Source organism: Barbus barbus (genome assembly GCF_936440315.1).
Source record: "Barbus barbus genome assembly, chromosome: 36".
In the NCBI taxonomy this organism is placed as follows: Eukaryota; Metazoa; Chordata; class Actinopteri; order Cypriniformes; family Cyprinidae; genus Barbus; species Barbus barbus.
The window spans coordinates 26,168,842-26,186,440 of NC_136714.1; the positions used below are offsets into that span (position 1 = coordinate 26,168,842).

General features: G+C 34.5%; 1 protein-coding gene across 1 annotated transcript in view; it reads left to right on the top strand.

Annotated features, from left to right (window-relative positions):
* Positions 1 to 17,599, top strand: part of LOC306855744 (netrin-G2-like) — a 71,914-nt gene that overhangs the window by 22,146 nt on the left and 32,169 nt on the right. The window contains exon 3 of the mRNA XM_079394576.1: positions 2,742 to 3,385. Coding sequence (XP_079250702.1) covers positions 2,742 to 3,385 — 644 coding nt within the window. The remainder of the gene's footprint in view (positions 1 to 2,741; positions 3,386 to 17,599) is intronic.

Genomic DNA, 17,599 nt, shown 5'->3' on the forward strand with positions numbered 1-17,599 from the left:
AACAGTGTAACTTTGCATAAATATGAAGTAATAGTAATTATAAGAAGATGAAGAATTATAAAAAAAAAAATATATATATATATATATATATATATATATATATATATATATATTAAATAACTATTATTTAAAATTATTATAATTAAGTTAAATTTGTGCAGTGGCATTTTTGTGATCTAGATTGTTGTACATTAAAAACTATGTCTACATGTTTCTACCTTGAGAATGAATGGCTGTTAAAGGCTGAGCAATTATCCGAACTCACTTTGAATACTGTCACTGTGTGCTATTCTTTGAATTATCTAACCAATTATCTGTTAACTAAATATTAAAGAGGTGAGAACAGATTTTTAGCTGATAGCAAAAAGTGTGAATAATGACAAAAACATGAGCTGATTATCGGTTCATCTGTAGTTCTAGGTTATACAGATGAGAAGTGTGAGTTTGAGCTAAACTAGATGCAGAGCTTCAGGAGCCGAAGCCGCTTTATCATTTTACCGCCCCTCTTTATTCTCTCTCTGTCATTCTCTTACATACATGCACTTTGTTTTATCTCCCCTTTAATTTATTTTTTATTCTCCGTGTGCCTGGCTTCATAAATCAGATGATGTATTTCCCAAGATGCACCGCACTGTACAAGCCTCTCTTATGAGGCTTGTGTGTGACTATGTGTATGTCTTTATTAAGCAGCATTTGTGTATATCGCCGCTCCTATGAGACGGAGAACAAAAGGATGCGAGTGTTTATTTCTCTATCGAGGTGTAAATCTGATATATCGACACAGATCCTGAATACATGCTGAATAGACAGATTCAAAGCCGTCATACCTGAACGCAGCCGTCTCAGCGTGAACTATAGTTAGATGATCATCGTCTGCGTGCTTTTATAAAGCGAGCTGATAGATTTGACCCAGATTTTTAATGATGTGTGTGTGTGTGTGTAGCAGGAGTTTGCGCTCACAGATCAACACTCCCTGTAGTCTTTGCTTTTAATAAAAGCCCACAAGTTCTTCACTGCACTTTTACTATGACAAGTGTGTGTGTGTGTGTGTGTGTGTGTGCGTGCGTGAGTTTACAATCTGTCTCCGCTCACAATCTCCCCTTTCTCTTTGTGTTTTTGTTTGCATCTGTGTATCACACACACTTTCTACCTGCTTGTTTTTGTCAATCAATCAGTCACTGTTTCTATCTCTATCACATCCCCTGTCAGAACACTGCCTGCTTTTGTGAACAAGAAGTGCGCTTAATTGTGTTGAATGCGTACATGTGCTGAACTTCAAAAAAGTACATAAACAAAAAAAAACTCTATTTGCAGAGACTATAAAATTAAAGGGTTTGTTCACCCAAAAATTAAAATTCTGTCATTAATTACTCACCCTCGTATCGTTCCAAACCCGTAAGACCTTCATTCATCTTCGGAACACAAATTAAGATATTTTTGATGAAATCCGAGAACACTCCATAGACAGCAACACAACTGACATGTTCAAGGCCCAGAAAGGTAGTAAGGACATCATTAAAATACTCCATGTGACATCAGTGGTTCAACCTTAATTTTAGGAAGGTACGAAAATACTTTTTGTGCGCAAAGAAAATAAAACTAACAACTTTATTCAACAATTCTTCTCTTCGGTGTCAGTTTTTGACGCACTTTCACAAGAGTGCCAAGACACATGCATGTGCATTCTTCTGCTTGTAAACAAGGCACAGCACATTCTTTGCACACAAAAAGTATTCTCGTAGCTTCATAACATTATGGTCGAACCACTGATGTCACATGGACTATTGTAATAATGTCTTCACGTTTCTGGGTCTGGAAACATTCAGTTACATTGCTGTCTATGGAGGGTCAGAAAGCTCTCGGATATCATCAAAATATAGCTATTAATTTGTTTTCCGAAGATGAACGAAGGTCTTTTGGGTTTGAAACGACATGAGGGTGAGTAATTAGTGACAGAATTTTCAATTTTGGGTAAACTATCCCTTAAAAGCCAATTAAGTGTACTTAAAGAGAGAATACTTTTTTTGACTATTTCTTAAAACTTAAGTATACTTTTAAGTGCCTTTTGTAATAATGACAAATGAAAAGTTTTCCTTTAAAGTACATTATTTTAAGAAACTTTTGTCATGCTTTAAAGACGTACACATATTTTGATGTGTTGACTAACATACTAAAGCACATGTGAAGTACTTGATTATAATTTTAACTGTGGTGTGTAATTCAATATTACATTTAAGGTTAAGATATTTTAAATGTACAAAATTGCAACTTAAAATGTGTAATCACAAATATATTTAAATTCATGACATGTTTTAATAGATGTGACAAAATGTAATGAAAAATCAAAAATGTAATATTAAAACAATATATATATAAAATTGTGAGATGTAAACACAGAACTCTGAAATTTTTATATTGCGAGATAATTGCAAGATAAAATGTCCAAATTGTGAGATTAAAAAGTCGCAATTGCAATATAATAGAAATTATAGTAAATTTTAGTTTCCCATAAATGCTCGTCGGTACAATCGACAGTAAACTTTAATCATATTTCAAAGACCAAAGAAGTAATTATGACATCACATATAAAGACGCACTGCTTAATTGGGTCAAAAAAGCACTCTTAAATTCACCTAACTGCATTTATATTATTTAAACTATAATTCATTTTCATTCATTTGAAATTAACATTAATGTATGCTTTCTTTGTCACAAGGGTGTCTCTGTCTCTCTGTCTGCAGGAGAATCCATACCTCTGCAGTGATGAATGTGACGCGTCTAACCCTGACCTGGCTCACCCGCCGCAGCTGATGCAGGACCGCGAGCGCAGTGGCCTCATCACATACTGGCAGACGGTCACGTGGCGGAGGTATCCCGAGCCTCTTCAGGCCAACATCACCCTCTCCTGGAACAAAACCCTCGAACTCGCCGACGACATTCAGATCACCTTCGAATATGGCCGGCCCACTGTCATGGTGCTGGAGAAGTCGCTCAATTTCGGCCGCACGTGGCAGCCCTATCAGTACTACGCCGATGACTGCGTGGATGCGTTCAACATGGCGCCGAGACGAGCGCGCGATCTGACCGCGGCCAACGTCACACGCGTCATCTGCACGGAGCAGTACTCGCGCTGGGTCGGGTCCAAGAACGAGAAGGTGGTGCGCTTTGAGGTGCGCTCCCGCTTCGCCATCTTCGCCGGCCCGAGGCTGCTGAACATGGAAGGCCTGTATACGCGTATGGAGAGCATGAAGGGTTTACGAGATTTATTCACGTTCACCAATCTCAGGCTTCGCCTCCTCAGGCCCGCTCTCGGAGGAACGTACGTCCAGAGAGACAACCTGCTGAAATACTTCTACGCCATTTCTAATGTGGAGGTGCTGGCCAGGTGAGAACACACAAACTACAGCAGTAAACTACCAGCGTTAAAGGGTTCGTTGACCCAAAGATGAAAATTCTGTCATTACTCACCCTCACAGCTGTAAGACCTTCGTTCGTCTGCGGAACACAAATTAAGATATTTTTGATGAAATCTGAGAGCTCTGTGACCCTTCATAGACAGCAACACAACTTTAATGTTCCTAGGTACAGAAACGTAGCAAGGACATCGGTAAAATTAAAAATGCAAAGCTATGAGAATACTTTTTGTGCACAAAGAAAACAAAAAAAAAATTATGACTTTATTCAACAACTCGCCTCCTTTGTTTTCTTTTTCTTTTGTTTGCGCACAAAAAGTATTCTCGTAGCATCAAAAAAGTACGTTTCTGGACCTGGGAACATTGCAGTTGTGTTGCTGTCTATGGGAGGGTCAGAGAGGTCTTAGATTTAATCAAAAATATCTTAATTTGTGTTCCGAAGATGAACGAAGGTCTCACAGGTTTGGAATGACATGAGGGTGAGTAATTAATGACAGAATTTTCATTTTTGGGTGAACTGTCCTTTTAAATATTAAAACACAGCAACACAGACTCAGCCAATGGCGTGAGTTTGGGGGCGGGACTATTTGTTTGACGCTAGATGGGTTGGAGACTGGGGATTTTATTTTTTAACATTACATACTTGTTTTTAAAGGTGCACTAAGCAATATTTGAAAAAATGCTTTTGACTACAGTGTCAGACCGAGTCCCAAAACACACTTATAGCCAATCAGCAGTAAGGGGCGTGTCTTGTAATGATAGAGAGAAGAGAGCGCTCAATTTGAATTCACAGGATGGATATTAGCAGATGGACTATAGATAGAGAAAGATGGCAGATAAAAAAAAGGAGGAAAATATCAGAGGAACAAAACATTAAAAAAGGGGTTACGATCAGACAAGAGGTAGGACTCGCATAAATATCAGAGCAGCTTTCCAGCGGTGGAGAGAACTCAAGGAGCAGGAAGGCCTTGAAAGCGGACGCTGAGATTGCGTTGTTTTTTTCTTCTTGATAGGTAAGTCACTTTGATTTTGCATTGTTTCACACAAATTATCTGCATTGGCTTTTGTTTGAGATTGGCAGAACATCACGTCAGAATGATGATTGGCAGTCGAGTCAGCCAATGAACACCAACCTAGAAGGGGATCATAAAGTAACACGAAAACACAGGAGAGCGAGAAAAAGAAACAATATACACAAAACACACGCGGAACGTAACAAGCAATTAAAGAAAAAATACTTAAGCAAAACATGGTCAGGTCAAAGAGTCTGAATAATGTTTTGTCCCAAATTTTTATCAGATTTAGTGGTTAAAATTTGTTGTATGAACAATTTTTGGGTATAATATGTCACAGTTCACTTTATTTTGCCCACTTACATAACTGAACTATATCTGCACCCTCTAGTAAAACAATATCAAAAATTATATCTGGTGTCCAAATAATTTTTGGTTTGACTGTATATACACACACACACACACACAATTATTAATATTTTCAAATAATAATAGTTATTTTATTTTATATTTTTAACAAATAATTTTTTTAATGCAACCCAGTATTCCCGTCAGGTCCACACAGAAATGATTACTGTTTGTTCACTTACTCGGTATTAGATGATGACTAATCTACCCCATGCTATCATTGTGAGTTAAGCGACTCTACTGAGTCAGGCCAATTATTATCCATAAAGCATTTGGAGCAACTCATCTAATCAGATTGTGTTGTGTATTATTATAGAGGCAAACGCATGCTTGTAATCATAGGGCATGTTATCATAACCAATAACTATTAAAACTATCAAGAGGCGAACAAATGATCTGCAATAATGCTTGAGTCATTACTGGTAAAGATATTGACTGTCGTTATGATATAAATGAGACACTGGGGTCTATCACAGGTCTGGGCTGTAATTGCAGTGACTGGCAATCTGTTAACAATAACCATGTCTTACATATCCAACCATGATGGCTACTGTGGTAAAGCAATAGCTTACATTTATAATTAAATTCTGTCTTAATATTTACACACAATATTTGCTTCTATCCATAGAGATATTGCCAATTAAAGTTTTAGCCAGAAATAAAAAAATTAATCTATAAATAAATTATAAATAAATATACTATAAAATAATATACTTTCTCTCTCTCTCTCTCTCTATAAAATATGTAAATAAAAATATATAAAAACTTCTTACCATATCTTGTGACTAAAATTAAATAAATGAACTAAAATTAAAACATAAAAAACATATTTTATTGAATAAAATCAAATTTACCTGAAATGAAATGTAAAGAAATAACAACAACCACCCTTACACCTTTTCAACATTTATCGTTTTTAAGTACTAAAATAACTAAAAACTATAACTGAAATAAAAATATTAGACATAAAAAACAATAAAAATGACAAAAACATGCAACAAAATTAACAAAACTTTAACTAAAATGAATTGAAAACAGAAAATATACAAATAAAAGCAAATGTAAATAAATAAATAATATCGCAACTACATTAAAATAACAGCTTCAGGGGAAAAATGCTACAAAACTGTAGAAACATGTCCTCTACGTCTGACGTATGAGATATGAAACCACATCACAGACAGACAACAGTGAACATTAATGAATGTAGAAAGAGCGAGCTGAAGCTTCACACGAGAACACGAGTCAGATCACAGCGCACACAGAGCGATGCCTATGGGCCGCCCAGATCAAATCTCAAATCTTCTCCTGATTCCTGCACTGATGATGTTGGGCTAAAATCTGAGGAGTGGATTTAATTATGCTAAAATGTGGAAATCAAATCTGAGAGTACTGGCTCGTTCCACGAAGAGGGCACAATGGGACGTCCTGATGTACTTTTAAAGCATTAGGGGACACAAATCTGATGCACTTTATATGTTTGATAAACTACCATACACCATAAATTGAATGTAACATACAAATAGCTTGTTTTAAACACATTGTTAAGTCTAAAATCCCTTTTTAAATGCAGATTCTGGCCTGTCCAACCATAGTAACCATAATTTACATATTTAACTGATTGTATAAATAAATAATAATATACAAAATTAATGTTCATCAATAACTACAAACAGAAAACAAGTTATTGTATGGAAAATAAATATTATTAAATGATGAAAAATGTAAAAATAAATATTATTAAATGATGAAAGATGAAAAAAATAATTAGCATTATTGTTAACCCTGTTATTAAGTTGTTGTAATAAATAAATAAATAAAGTTAATAGTCATTAATGTTTCTTTTTAAAGAAAATATTTACATTTTTAAAAAATTTAAATAATTTAAAGTAATTTAGGCCAAAATGTGTATCCTGTTCATGAAATGTGCCAACTACAATCTTTTTGTAGTAGGTATTCATATTAGGCAAAATGTTTATTACGTGAACATGAAAGCGCCTGTCTGTGGTGTTAGATCACACTCAGATCTATATTACAGTTTCAGTATATATGATGAGCACATGAATACTGAGAGTGCGTGTTTATTGTAAGATTTATGGATTGTCATTTCCGCTCTCAGAGAGGATTTAGACATCTGTATTAAGATGCACTTCACTGCACTTGACTTTCAGTCATACTATCAAGCGTGACACACACACACACATGCTCATCTTTTGCTGTGACGTACAGTACCTGTTTCTTTATGGATGGCTGCTGAGGTTGCAAACCGCTGTGATGAAGCTGACATATGTTTAGTTGCATGTAAAGACACACACACACACTTTACACAAAGTATGAAGTATAATCCTGACATGTGCGGTTCTACATGACAGTGATTGATGACGTGTGTGAGTCATTGGTGAGTTGTTTCCTGTAGTATTTAGTCATAAATAGAGCCATTTAAACACACCGATGCGCGCACACACACACATGCACGCACATGCACACACACACATGCACGCACATGCACACACACACATGCACGCACATGCACACACACACACACACACACTCTTGGTAACACAATCTGATGATCAATAAGTTATTTTTAGGATGAGACTGGGTAAGATATGGCTGACAGCTCTCGATCGATCACAACAAGTGTGTGTGTGTTGTGTTTTCTTAAGCAGACCGTAGTGTATGTGTGTGTTTTGTGTGAGCGAGTGCATATCATATAGGAGCCAGAACCGTTTTTTCCTCAAGGTTTTCCTGGTTAATAATTTACACAAAAATTATAATTTTAATAATAATAAATTTACTCACCCTCATGTCTAATACAAAAAGCGAATGTTTAAAAAATCAACAACTAAATCTAATAAACTAATGCACTAAAGTGAATAGACATAAAAAAAATAATAATAAAATTGACATAAAATGTGCGAAAAAATCTAAAACTAAAGTGATCAAAATATATAGAAATGAAATCTAATTAAAAACAACACCAAATACAACAACAGTAAAATTACACTGTTCATAACCTATAGATTCACCCATTTCTGTACCTCACTATACCTGCAGATGTTCATAAGCAAAAGCTACATGTACAGTCAGCTGGTTATAATCACAGATTTAACAAGATCAGGTCTCTTGTATCACCCTGAAGGGATTGCTTCTGCACTAATGAGCAGCTGACTGTACTTGAATGCTGTATTTCAATATACAGTATTTCAGAAATCATAATTTAGTGGTACACTGTATTTCACACCGAGCAGCACAAAAGTGAAATATCTGTAATGAGGAGGAGACCATAGGATTTAGATGAAGCTGCAATGACCTTCAAGAGTTTCTCAAGTGATTTAAACAGAAGAAAAGAGAGCAAACATTATCTTAAAGGAGACATATCCTTCACTTTCCCTGAAATATTGTGTCTTACACAGCATCTTTGTCCCCTGATGTCCACTTACTGTATGTCACTCAGAATTACTCACATCTGAAACATTATCACGTTCATCATGACTGTTCTTCTCTGACCCTTAGAATTAAACAGGCTGTTTTTGCTACTGTAGCTTTAAGACGTTTGTATGTAAATGACTGACTAACTTCTTTGTACAGGTGTAGTTTACATGGCAGGTCAAGAAATTCAGAATGTAAAGGTCAGATATTAATATGTTAATGTAGGCAGATATTTTGCAATAATAGGCGGTCATATTGTCATAATTATGAACATTTTAGGACGATTTTAGCTTCAGTAACCCATCTGGATGGATTATAGATGGAGATTTGTCACCTAGTCTATCGAATTTTTATTTCAAAAGAAAAGGATCAGAAATGTCATATAATAGTGATGCACCAAATTTTTTTTTTTACTGAAACACCAAAATTGAAATTAAAGTTTTTCTTTAACAGAAAACTGAAAATACTGCATTAATCAAATCTGTTTAATAAGCAACAGTGAAATATAAACTGAGTCATATATAAAGATTTAATTGCACAAAAGACAGGATTTTATATCAACTTTTTAAATTATATATTGATTTGTTGCTGAAATATAAACATTTAAACGGTGGTTGTAATAAAAACTTGTTTTCATGACAGATTTATTCAGACATAAATGATATAATGAATAAATTAATCAAATTTGTATAAAAAGCAACACTGAAATAAAAAAAAGTATCATATATATATATATAAAAGTGTAAATACAGCGTTTTAATTATATTTGTTTATATACATTTAAATTATATTAATTATATTTGTTGTTGAAATATAAATATTTAAATTAAATACTTGTTTTTGTGAAAGATTCATTCAAACAAATAATGAAGACAACTGGTAAAGTAAAAATTTAACAAATAAATAATTTAGTAGATATACCTAGCGAAAAACTTTTTTTCTAGCTAACTAACAATATTATGGTCATTGAATGGCAATATGTAATGAATAAGGCTATGTTTAAAAATATAATAAATATATAATATAGTGCATGTATCTAGGAAAAAAAAATTTTCAGCTAACTAACAATATTATTGAATGTAATGGATAATGTTACATGACATTGTTTACAGGCTGTTTTATTGTCTGCGGTTGAAATGCACCATCGGAGAATCGCTAATTAAATACAACTGTTTTTGAAAAAAAAAATAATAATTCAGTGAAATCTGAAAATTAATTTTTATAGCTGAATATTTTTGGCTTTTCATTGCATCGCTAAAAATAATGTAAAGTTTGTAACAGGAATCTAATAAAACTAAAAGTTCAAGATCAAGCTGAACTGCTGTAGTTCATTTTACATGAATTAATATTGTTTTGTCAAGAGCACCTAAATATATCAAGAGCCAACACCTGATGTAGAGTAAGATACATATATATATATACTTATGTGTAAGAGCGGCTGTGACAGCTACAGGTCGCCAATGAATAATCTGCGCTCTCAAAGCTCTGGAGTGTTGACTGGTGTCAGTACATGAGAGATCACACGCCGCAGCTGCTACAGGCGTAACACGGTGTGACTTTGTGAAAAGCCAGGATGTCTGTCTCTGTGAGTTATAACTATAGCTGGGTGCCGTCCTCCCCCTGAAGGGCGTAAGAAGAAGAGAGCGTGTGGAGATTGTGTTAACTGTGTGCGGTCGACCCCTGGAGAGACTGCATTAAAGAATTCTCACAGGAAGTGTGGCGGCTAAAAGAGCGAGACCGCAGCAGATTCCACCAGACAGGGATTGATAGAGTTGTGAAGGAACTCAGAAAACAGAACTTTACAAAGACTGCAGCAAACAAACTGTCAGATGCATTACGGCATGTCCAGGTCACACTTTAGCCCAAAATCACAATGAAAAAAAACAAGAAAATATATTGTGCATTAAACAATCAAACATTTCCCCCAAAACTCATCTGTAAGTCAGTCAGACATACTGTATGTTAAGTTAACAGCATCCTTCAATGCAGGTCAAGTCAGTAAAAATGTCTACTTCAGGTAACGAAACAGCAAAGTAAGCTCCCCTGAGCTGCAACTCTCCTGGGTCTCCTGATTTTATTGCATGCCTTCTAACCTTCTTAACATTTAGCAATCTGGAAGATTTTTTTTGGTTGATTGTGTTTATTTAATTGTGCTGCATTTGCAATGCAAAAATGACATAAGCACATTTCAGATTTATCGAATTATACTGAATATAAAGCAGGTACAATTTTGCATGTGCATATATCTCGCAAACCAGGGTTTTTAACAACAAAGTTACTTGAAAAAAAAAACAACTAACCGAAATATATATATATATATATATATATTATATATATATATATACATTTCTTAGTTTCATTTAATTTGATGTAGTGTATTAAAATATCAAAATCTAAAACTGAAATAAAAATGAATTAAAAAAAAATATATAGACAAAAAAAATACTAAAAAGAAAAAAACAACAAATTACGAAAAATAAAAAATGGAAAATACAGAAATAAAAACTTTACTAATTCAAACGATTAATAAAATCAGCTAAAACTAAATAATTACTAAAAATAGATCAACTAAACTGAAAAAAAGAAAAAGGTATACAAACTATAAAATAAAAAATAAGTCTTTAACTAAAAATAAAAAAACATTTAAATATAAAAATAAAAACAAAATCAAATTAATAATAAAAATAGCTAAAACTAAAACTATTACTAAAAACAGAACTAGAAGTAAAACTGAAAAAAAAAAAACAATACGGACAAAATAATAATGATAAATATATATAAACCTAATTCAAACTATTATTAAAACTATAACAATGTCTGAATGAAATTAAAGTATCACTGATGCATACGCTGTAGTCCTGCACTATTTTTATACCATCACTGGACTATACTAGTTAATGTCTGATAACTTCAGAGAGCTTGTAGTATGTTTAAATCAGTAATAATTCAACGAGAGCAGCACTTCCTCACGTCTTCAAAGGTGCATCAAAGGAGAAATAAAGTGTGAGTGAGCGGGAAAGACGATGCAGGAGAGAGACGGAGTGATTTATGCTCCCACATCGACGGCTGATTTGATAATCAGTGTATTCTGCCTCCGCTGCCTCCCAACTCACTGTCAGCACTTTTCTCAAATCTTTTCCTCATCCATCGCTTCTCCTCCCTGTGTCTTTTTTAATGCAGTTATTTTCCTGAGGAGAACTCCTTCAATTTTTAAATGAACAAACAAAGTAAAACAAGCAAACAAGTTTGGAGTCCCACGTCTCTCATTTTCCATCTCAACATCTCCGTATGCCTCCTTCTCTTTAGCAATCCCCATATTTACTCGCTTTATTTCTCAAGAGAACCACTTAGAGAGAGAGAGAGAGGGAAGGTGTGAGGATGTCCTTGGAAAGAGTCTGTTTTCACAGATGCTGAAACATTGGCATACTCAGAGCTTTCACACTCTTCAGCAGCATATTTCTGAAGTGCTGCATTACACACACTGTTACTATAAACACTCACTCTATATATCACAAACGTGCAAAATTCACAATAATACAATTGGCTCACGTTCAGTTTATGAGTGTGAATTTGAACTGAACTGGCAACCCCACACGTGAAGCTAAATGGAATTTGAACAGACTAAACCAATAAAAATCTCTAATGGATGCATTAAATATAATGATAAATAAACAAACTAAATATAAAAGCATGCAATATATACACTAAATACAAATTTCTATTGATTATATTTCAAATTTATAATCTATCCATCCATTGTTCTATGTATCTTTTTATCTAGCTATCATTGTTCTATGCATACTTTTACCCATCGTTTCATTCATCCAATTATCCATCCATCCACCCATTCCTCATTCTATGCATCCATTTATCCATTGTTTCATCCATCCACCCATCATTCTGTGCATCATTTTATCAATCATTTCATTTTTCCACCCATTCTTCGTTCTATGCATCCTTTTATCCATTGTTTCATCCATCCATCCATCATTTTTTGAATCATTTAATTTTTTACCCATTCATCCATGAGGCCTTTTTATGACTTTTAAAAGCTTTATCAAGCCAACATTCAAAGTATGTTTAGACAAACCTGCTTTTCTATGAAAACAATTAGTTACATAAATTTCACTGAATTTCAATGCATTTTTAATTCTACTTCCTTAAATTAAAATGTATATTGCAATTCCACATCATGTTTACAGAATTAAATTCTCAATTCAGTTTTGAACAGTGCACAACTCTGCCTTCTACTATATGATCTACTATATAAAGAACATTTATTATATTCAGTACAGAATTACTATACACTGTAGATATACATAACAGTATATTATATACATTATTCTATATTTACCACTAGAGTGAGAGAACAATCTCATGCAGGAAGACAAAACAATAAATGTTAGCAAACAGAAGCGGATGATGAAGAGAAAATGGATGTAGGTACTGAAGATTGAATTATTAGGCCTCTTCTCGCTCTGAATTTTAGTTCTTATGCAGTAATGTTTAAGTATGTGTTTGTTTCCTCCTTCCTAAATGTATGAGTTATTTTTTAATGCAACGGCCAGGAAAGAGACGTAGTGAGGAAGAGTCCAGAATTTAATAATCTTTTATTGCATGTGTATGCACTATATAAAAATAGTAGTAAACAGAAAATGAGAGAACTATTAAACTGTGCTAAGATCTTCATCTTCATCCTATCTATCTATCTATCTTAACACTTTTTCAGGGCATTATTCTATTTCTACCAAGAAATATATGCAGTCATTAAATATTTGATTGGTCACTGTGCATCACATTCGACGTGATGTTTTTGTTCCACAGAAACCATGTTCATTCCACAAATAAACATCGTGTCATCATTTACTCACCGTCATGTCGTTCTGACCTGGTATACCTTCGTTCTTCCTTGAAACGCTGAAGATGTAGGCAGAATGTCCAAGCTGCTCTTTTGCATTCAATGAAAGTGGATGGTGACCTTTATAAAGGACAAAAAAGCAAAGTCTTTATTAAGAGTGTGCTATAGATTATGTGATGAACATAAATTTAACAGAAATCTAGAAATGTAAGCCTGATAGTTAACAAATCTTATATGTGCTTATGTTCCATTTTTAAAATGACATCAGTGACAACAAGTGACATTGGTTCTCAAGTGTCATGTGACCAGCTACTATGCAAATGTGTGACTTTGAATGAGATTTGAGAGCTGCTGTAGATGTTCAATGAATAATGGCTTCAATTTCGGCCTGTTCCTCAGAACAAGTTACTCTATGACTTTGGAAAGACTTTGAATATTGCGCACAAGTTGTGTGGATGACTTTTGCAGTGATGTTTTTGTATGTAAAACACAAAATTCACTTTCCTGGTATGGAAAATAAAAGCCCAGACATTCAATCCAACATTTTTACATTGAAGAAAGAAAATAGTGACATTTGTGACACAAATGATCAGATTTTCATTGAAACGAACACTTCTAAAACACCGGACAGCCAAAAATACAGAGGAAAACCTCACTAACTAAACCTGCTGCATTTCTCCCCTTCACCTCCCTCCCTCCCTCCATCTCGCTCTCAGTGTTTGCGTGTTGAAGAAGCTTTGAGGAGACATTCTTTGTGTGTGTACAAGGCCGTGCTTTCTCTGTTTGTAATCTATTTTCCCCTACACGCACTTAAAAACCTAGTTTCCACACTGAATCTAGCTTGGATCTCTGGCGTACACAAACTCACACACGAGTTCACACACACATTTTCTGCTGCAGTCTATGTAAATTATTCACTTTCTGCTGTGCAGTGAGACGCCCCACTGAAATCACACACTGTGACATGCAGAACACACACAGAAAAATACTACCTGCTATAGTATTCACAAAAACACACACATGCAGCAAATATAGCATTACCAGTTACACGTAAACGATAAAAAAGCAGAACATTTTTAACCTTTAACACACACGCATACAGTTGTGTTGGGTTGAAGGTCATCTCTAAAAGCTCTTTCTGAACTCCTCTGGGGTCTGAGCATGACCAGTGACCCTGTGACCTTATGCTTTTACCGTACTGCATTATGGGTATCGACTGGGTCTCGGGTGGGAGTGAGTTTGTAGTTAGTCTCACATGCATACACAATGTAGTAAACTCTCATAAACTAGTCTGCTATGCTACAGTCTACTGATACTTGTAGTCATAGCAGTAGTTAAATTACTGACAAAGTAGCCTATAAAAAGTTAGCTACACAAAGCTATAAAGTAAGTAATTGTTTGATTGTAGATATTTAAAGTTAATCTGAAATACTGTTTACAGCCTACTTTTATTTCATAACATAACATAGGAGTAAAAATTTATATTTTTAGAGTAAAATTTAGGAGAGACTTGATTTTATCCAGAAAAGAATTTATCAGATGGTGAATAGTACAAAAAAATGTATTAAACGCATTAAAAGAAGAAAAATTGAGATTGACTTTTTTTTTTTTTTTTCAATAATGCAGACCAATGAATTGTTCATGATGAAACCGAAAAACGTTTATTTAAGAAGTATAGAATAGATTTTGATCTCCCTTTTAAATATATAACTACTTTATATACACTGACGTTCAAAAGTTTGGGGTCAGGCCAAGATTTTAAATTTTTTTTTGCAGGAAATTAATCATTTTATTTAGCTAGGATGCATTAAATTCATGAAAAGTGACAGTGAATACATTTATAATGTTACAAAAGATTTCTGTTTGTACAAAAATATGAAGCAGCACACATTTTTTGTCACGGTGCACACACGCAGACGAGGATGTAAACTCAAATATATGTCTTTAATGAAGACATCAAGACATGGCAGGACACCGACACCGACACCGACACCGACACAGACACAGACACAGACACAGACACAGACACAGACACAGACACCGACACCGACACCGACACCGACACCGACACCGACACCGACACCGACACCGACACCGACACCGACACAGACACAGACACAGACACAGACACAGACACAGACACAGACACAGACACAGACACAGACACAGACACAGACACCGACACCGACACCGACACCGACACCGACACCGACACAGACACCGGGGAGTAACGAGTAGACCAGACGAAATCTAACTCAACAGACAGGACTATAAATACACAGGTTAATCATAGATAACGAGACGAACACAGCTGGACAAGATTTAACTAATGATCACATATAACAAGGACAGGAAACGAACCAAATATGGACACAAGAGGCGGGAACACATGACACACACGACAGAGGACGATTATGATAATAATAATAATAAATGTTTGTTGAACAGCGTATCAGTATATTAGACTGATTTCTGAAGGATCATGTGACACTGAAGACTGGAGTAATGATGCTGAAAATCACCGCAATAAATTACATTTTAAAAATCTATTATTTTGAAATTGTAATAATATTTCACAATATTACTATTTTTACCGTATTGTTTTATTTAATAAATGCAGCCTTGGTGAGCAGAAGAGACTTCTTTCATTAACATTAAAACGCTTTTGGACAGTTGTGTACATATATTATGCAGTATTTTGTTATTCCTGAAACGCTATGCAAGTATCTGAATGCAGATGCTCTATTTTGTGCGTTGTTGCTTTCTGAAACACAACAAAAGCACTGCATAAGCCAACATTCAGTTTCCCTTTCACTTCAACTACCGGCACTGCAGAGCAACAATTCGAGCAGAATCCACAATTAGTCTCAGTCAACATGTTCAGAGCAGCTACCTGAATAACAAGCTTAATAACAGGTGCCTCCGTCACCCGCTATGAGCACTGAGACTAACACAACAACACACATCATGTACAGTGGACACTACTGAAAAATGCAGTTAAGCTAGTGAGCAACCGGCCTGAATGGGAAAAATGTGTGGATAGACAAAAGATGGGAATGAGTGTGGCTGGAGTTTGAATGAGTGGGAGGAATCGCGGAGGGAATACCACTCTCACTGAAGAGCAAATCAGACAGAGAGGAAGAGAGAGAGTTTAGAGGGAAAAGCAGCGGCAACACTAAGAATTTTGGGGTTTTTTTGGAAATGGAATGAAACAAAAAGTAACGGTTGAATTAAAACACTGTGATTGTGATGATAAAGATGAACAAAGATTGATCTGTTACTCAACTAGTGTTGTTACTGTGAAGTGAAATATTTCAGTTATTGAAATAAAGCTGAAATAAAATACAAATATAAGGTGAAAAACCTAATTAGACATATTTGACTTGCAACTGAAATAAGTATATAATTACTAAAACTGAATTAAAAGCTTTATTTCTATATAGCTTACAATAAATCTATACAGAAATGTATATAAAAAGCAAGTCAAATCAAAACAGCGTGATTATGATGATTAAGATGAATGACTGTGTTGTTAACACTACTGCTAAAACTACTACAAGTTGTTTTTATTGAAATAAATATTTAAAGATTATTTATGAATTATTAATTAAAGAACAAAACCTAATAAAAATTAAACTAAAATTTAAATGAAAACATAATTAAAGCTAATTAAGAATATTAATAATTACTATAAAGTATATATATATATATATACATAATACTAAAATAAATAATGCAAAAACTGACTGAAACAAGAAAAAGATTACTTATGCAATAAAGCAGAGAAAGCCACAGAGTTGTCGTATTAAATCAGTTTGAGCCGAACACAGCATTGATCTCACCCTTCAGACAAATACATACAAATTACAGAAGATACAAACAGAAACAGACGCACACGTTGAATGAGGATAAAAGGGGGCATATCACTAATTATAATTCATATATACTGTAGACAAACCTGAATTCAAACTTTAAGGACATTTACATGATCTATGAATCATTTCAATCTTTCAAAACCCCTCCAAAGGGCAGAGCTTAGCAAAGGGTCAACTGAATTTGATAGAGATTTACAGTAGCGAAGCTAAGAATGTGTCACACACACAAAAATTCACAAGACATAAATGTACTGTAGAATGATTTTTCTTTAGATCTATTTTCTGTCAGAACGGAGCACAACAAAAGGGTCAGTTTACTTCATTAGATTTCTCTAACTGCTCTTTATATACCTCCATCTCTCTCTGCTTTCAGAGGGAATTAACGGCTCGGAATAAGTTGCTGGAAATGTGTGAGAGTAAGAAACGGCTCTCTATCATCTAATGAGCAGAAGAGAAAAAGAAGAGACAGAAACCAGACAGAGAAATCAGAGAATGAGAGCGTTCCTGGCGTCTGCCGAGTCTCACTGTGGATTCATGTTTGTTTGATTTACTCATCATAAAACCGCTCACATAATCCATAACTCACAGAGAGACGAAGAG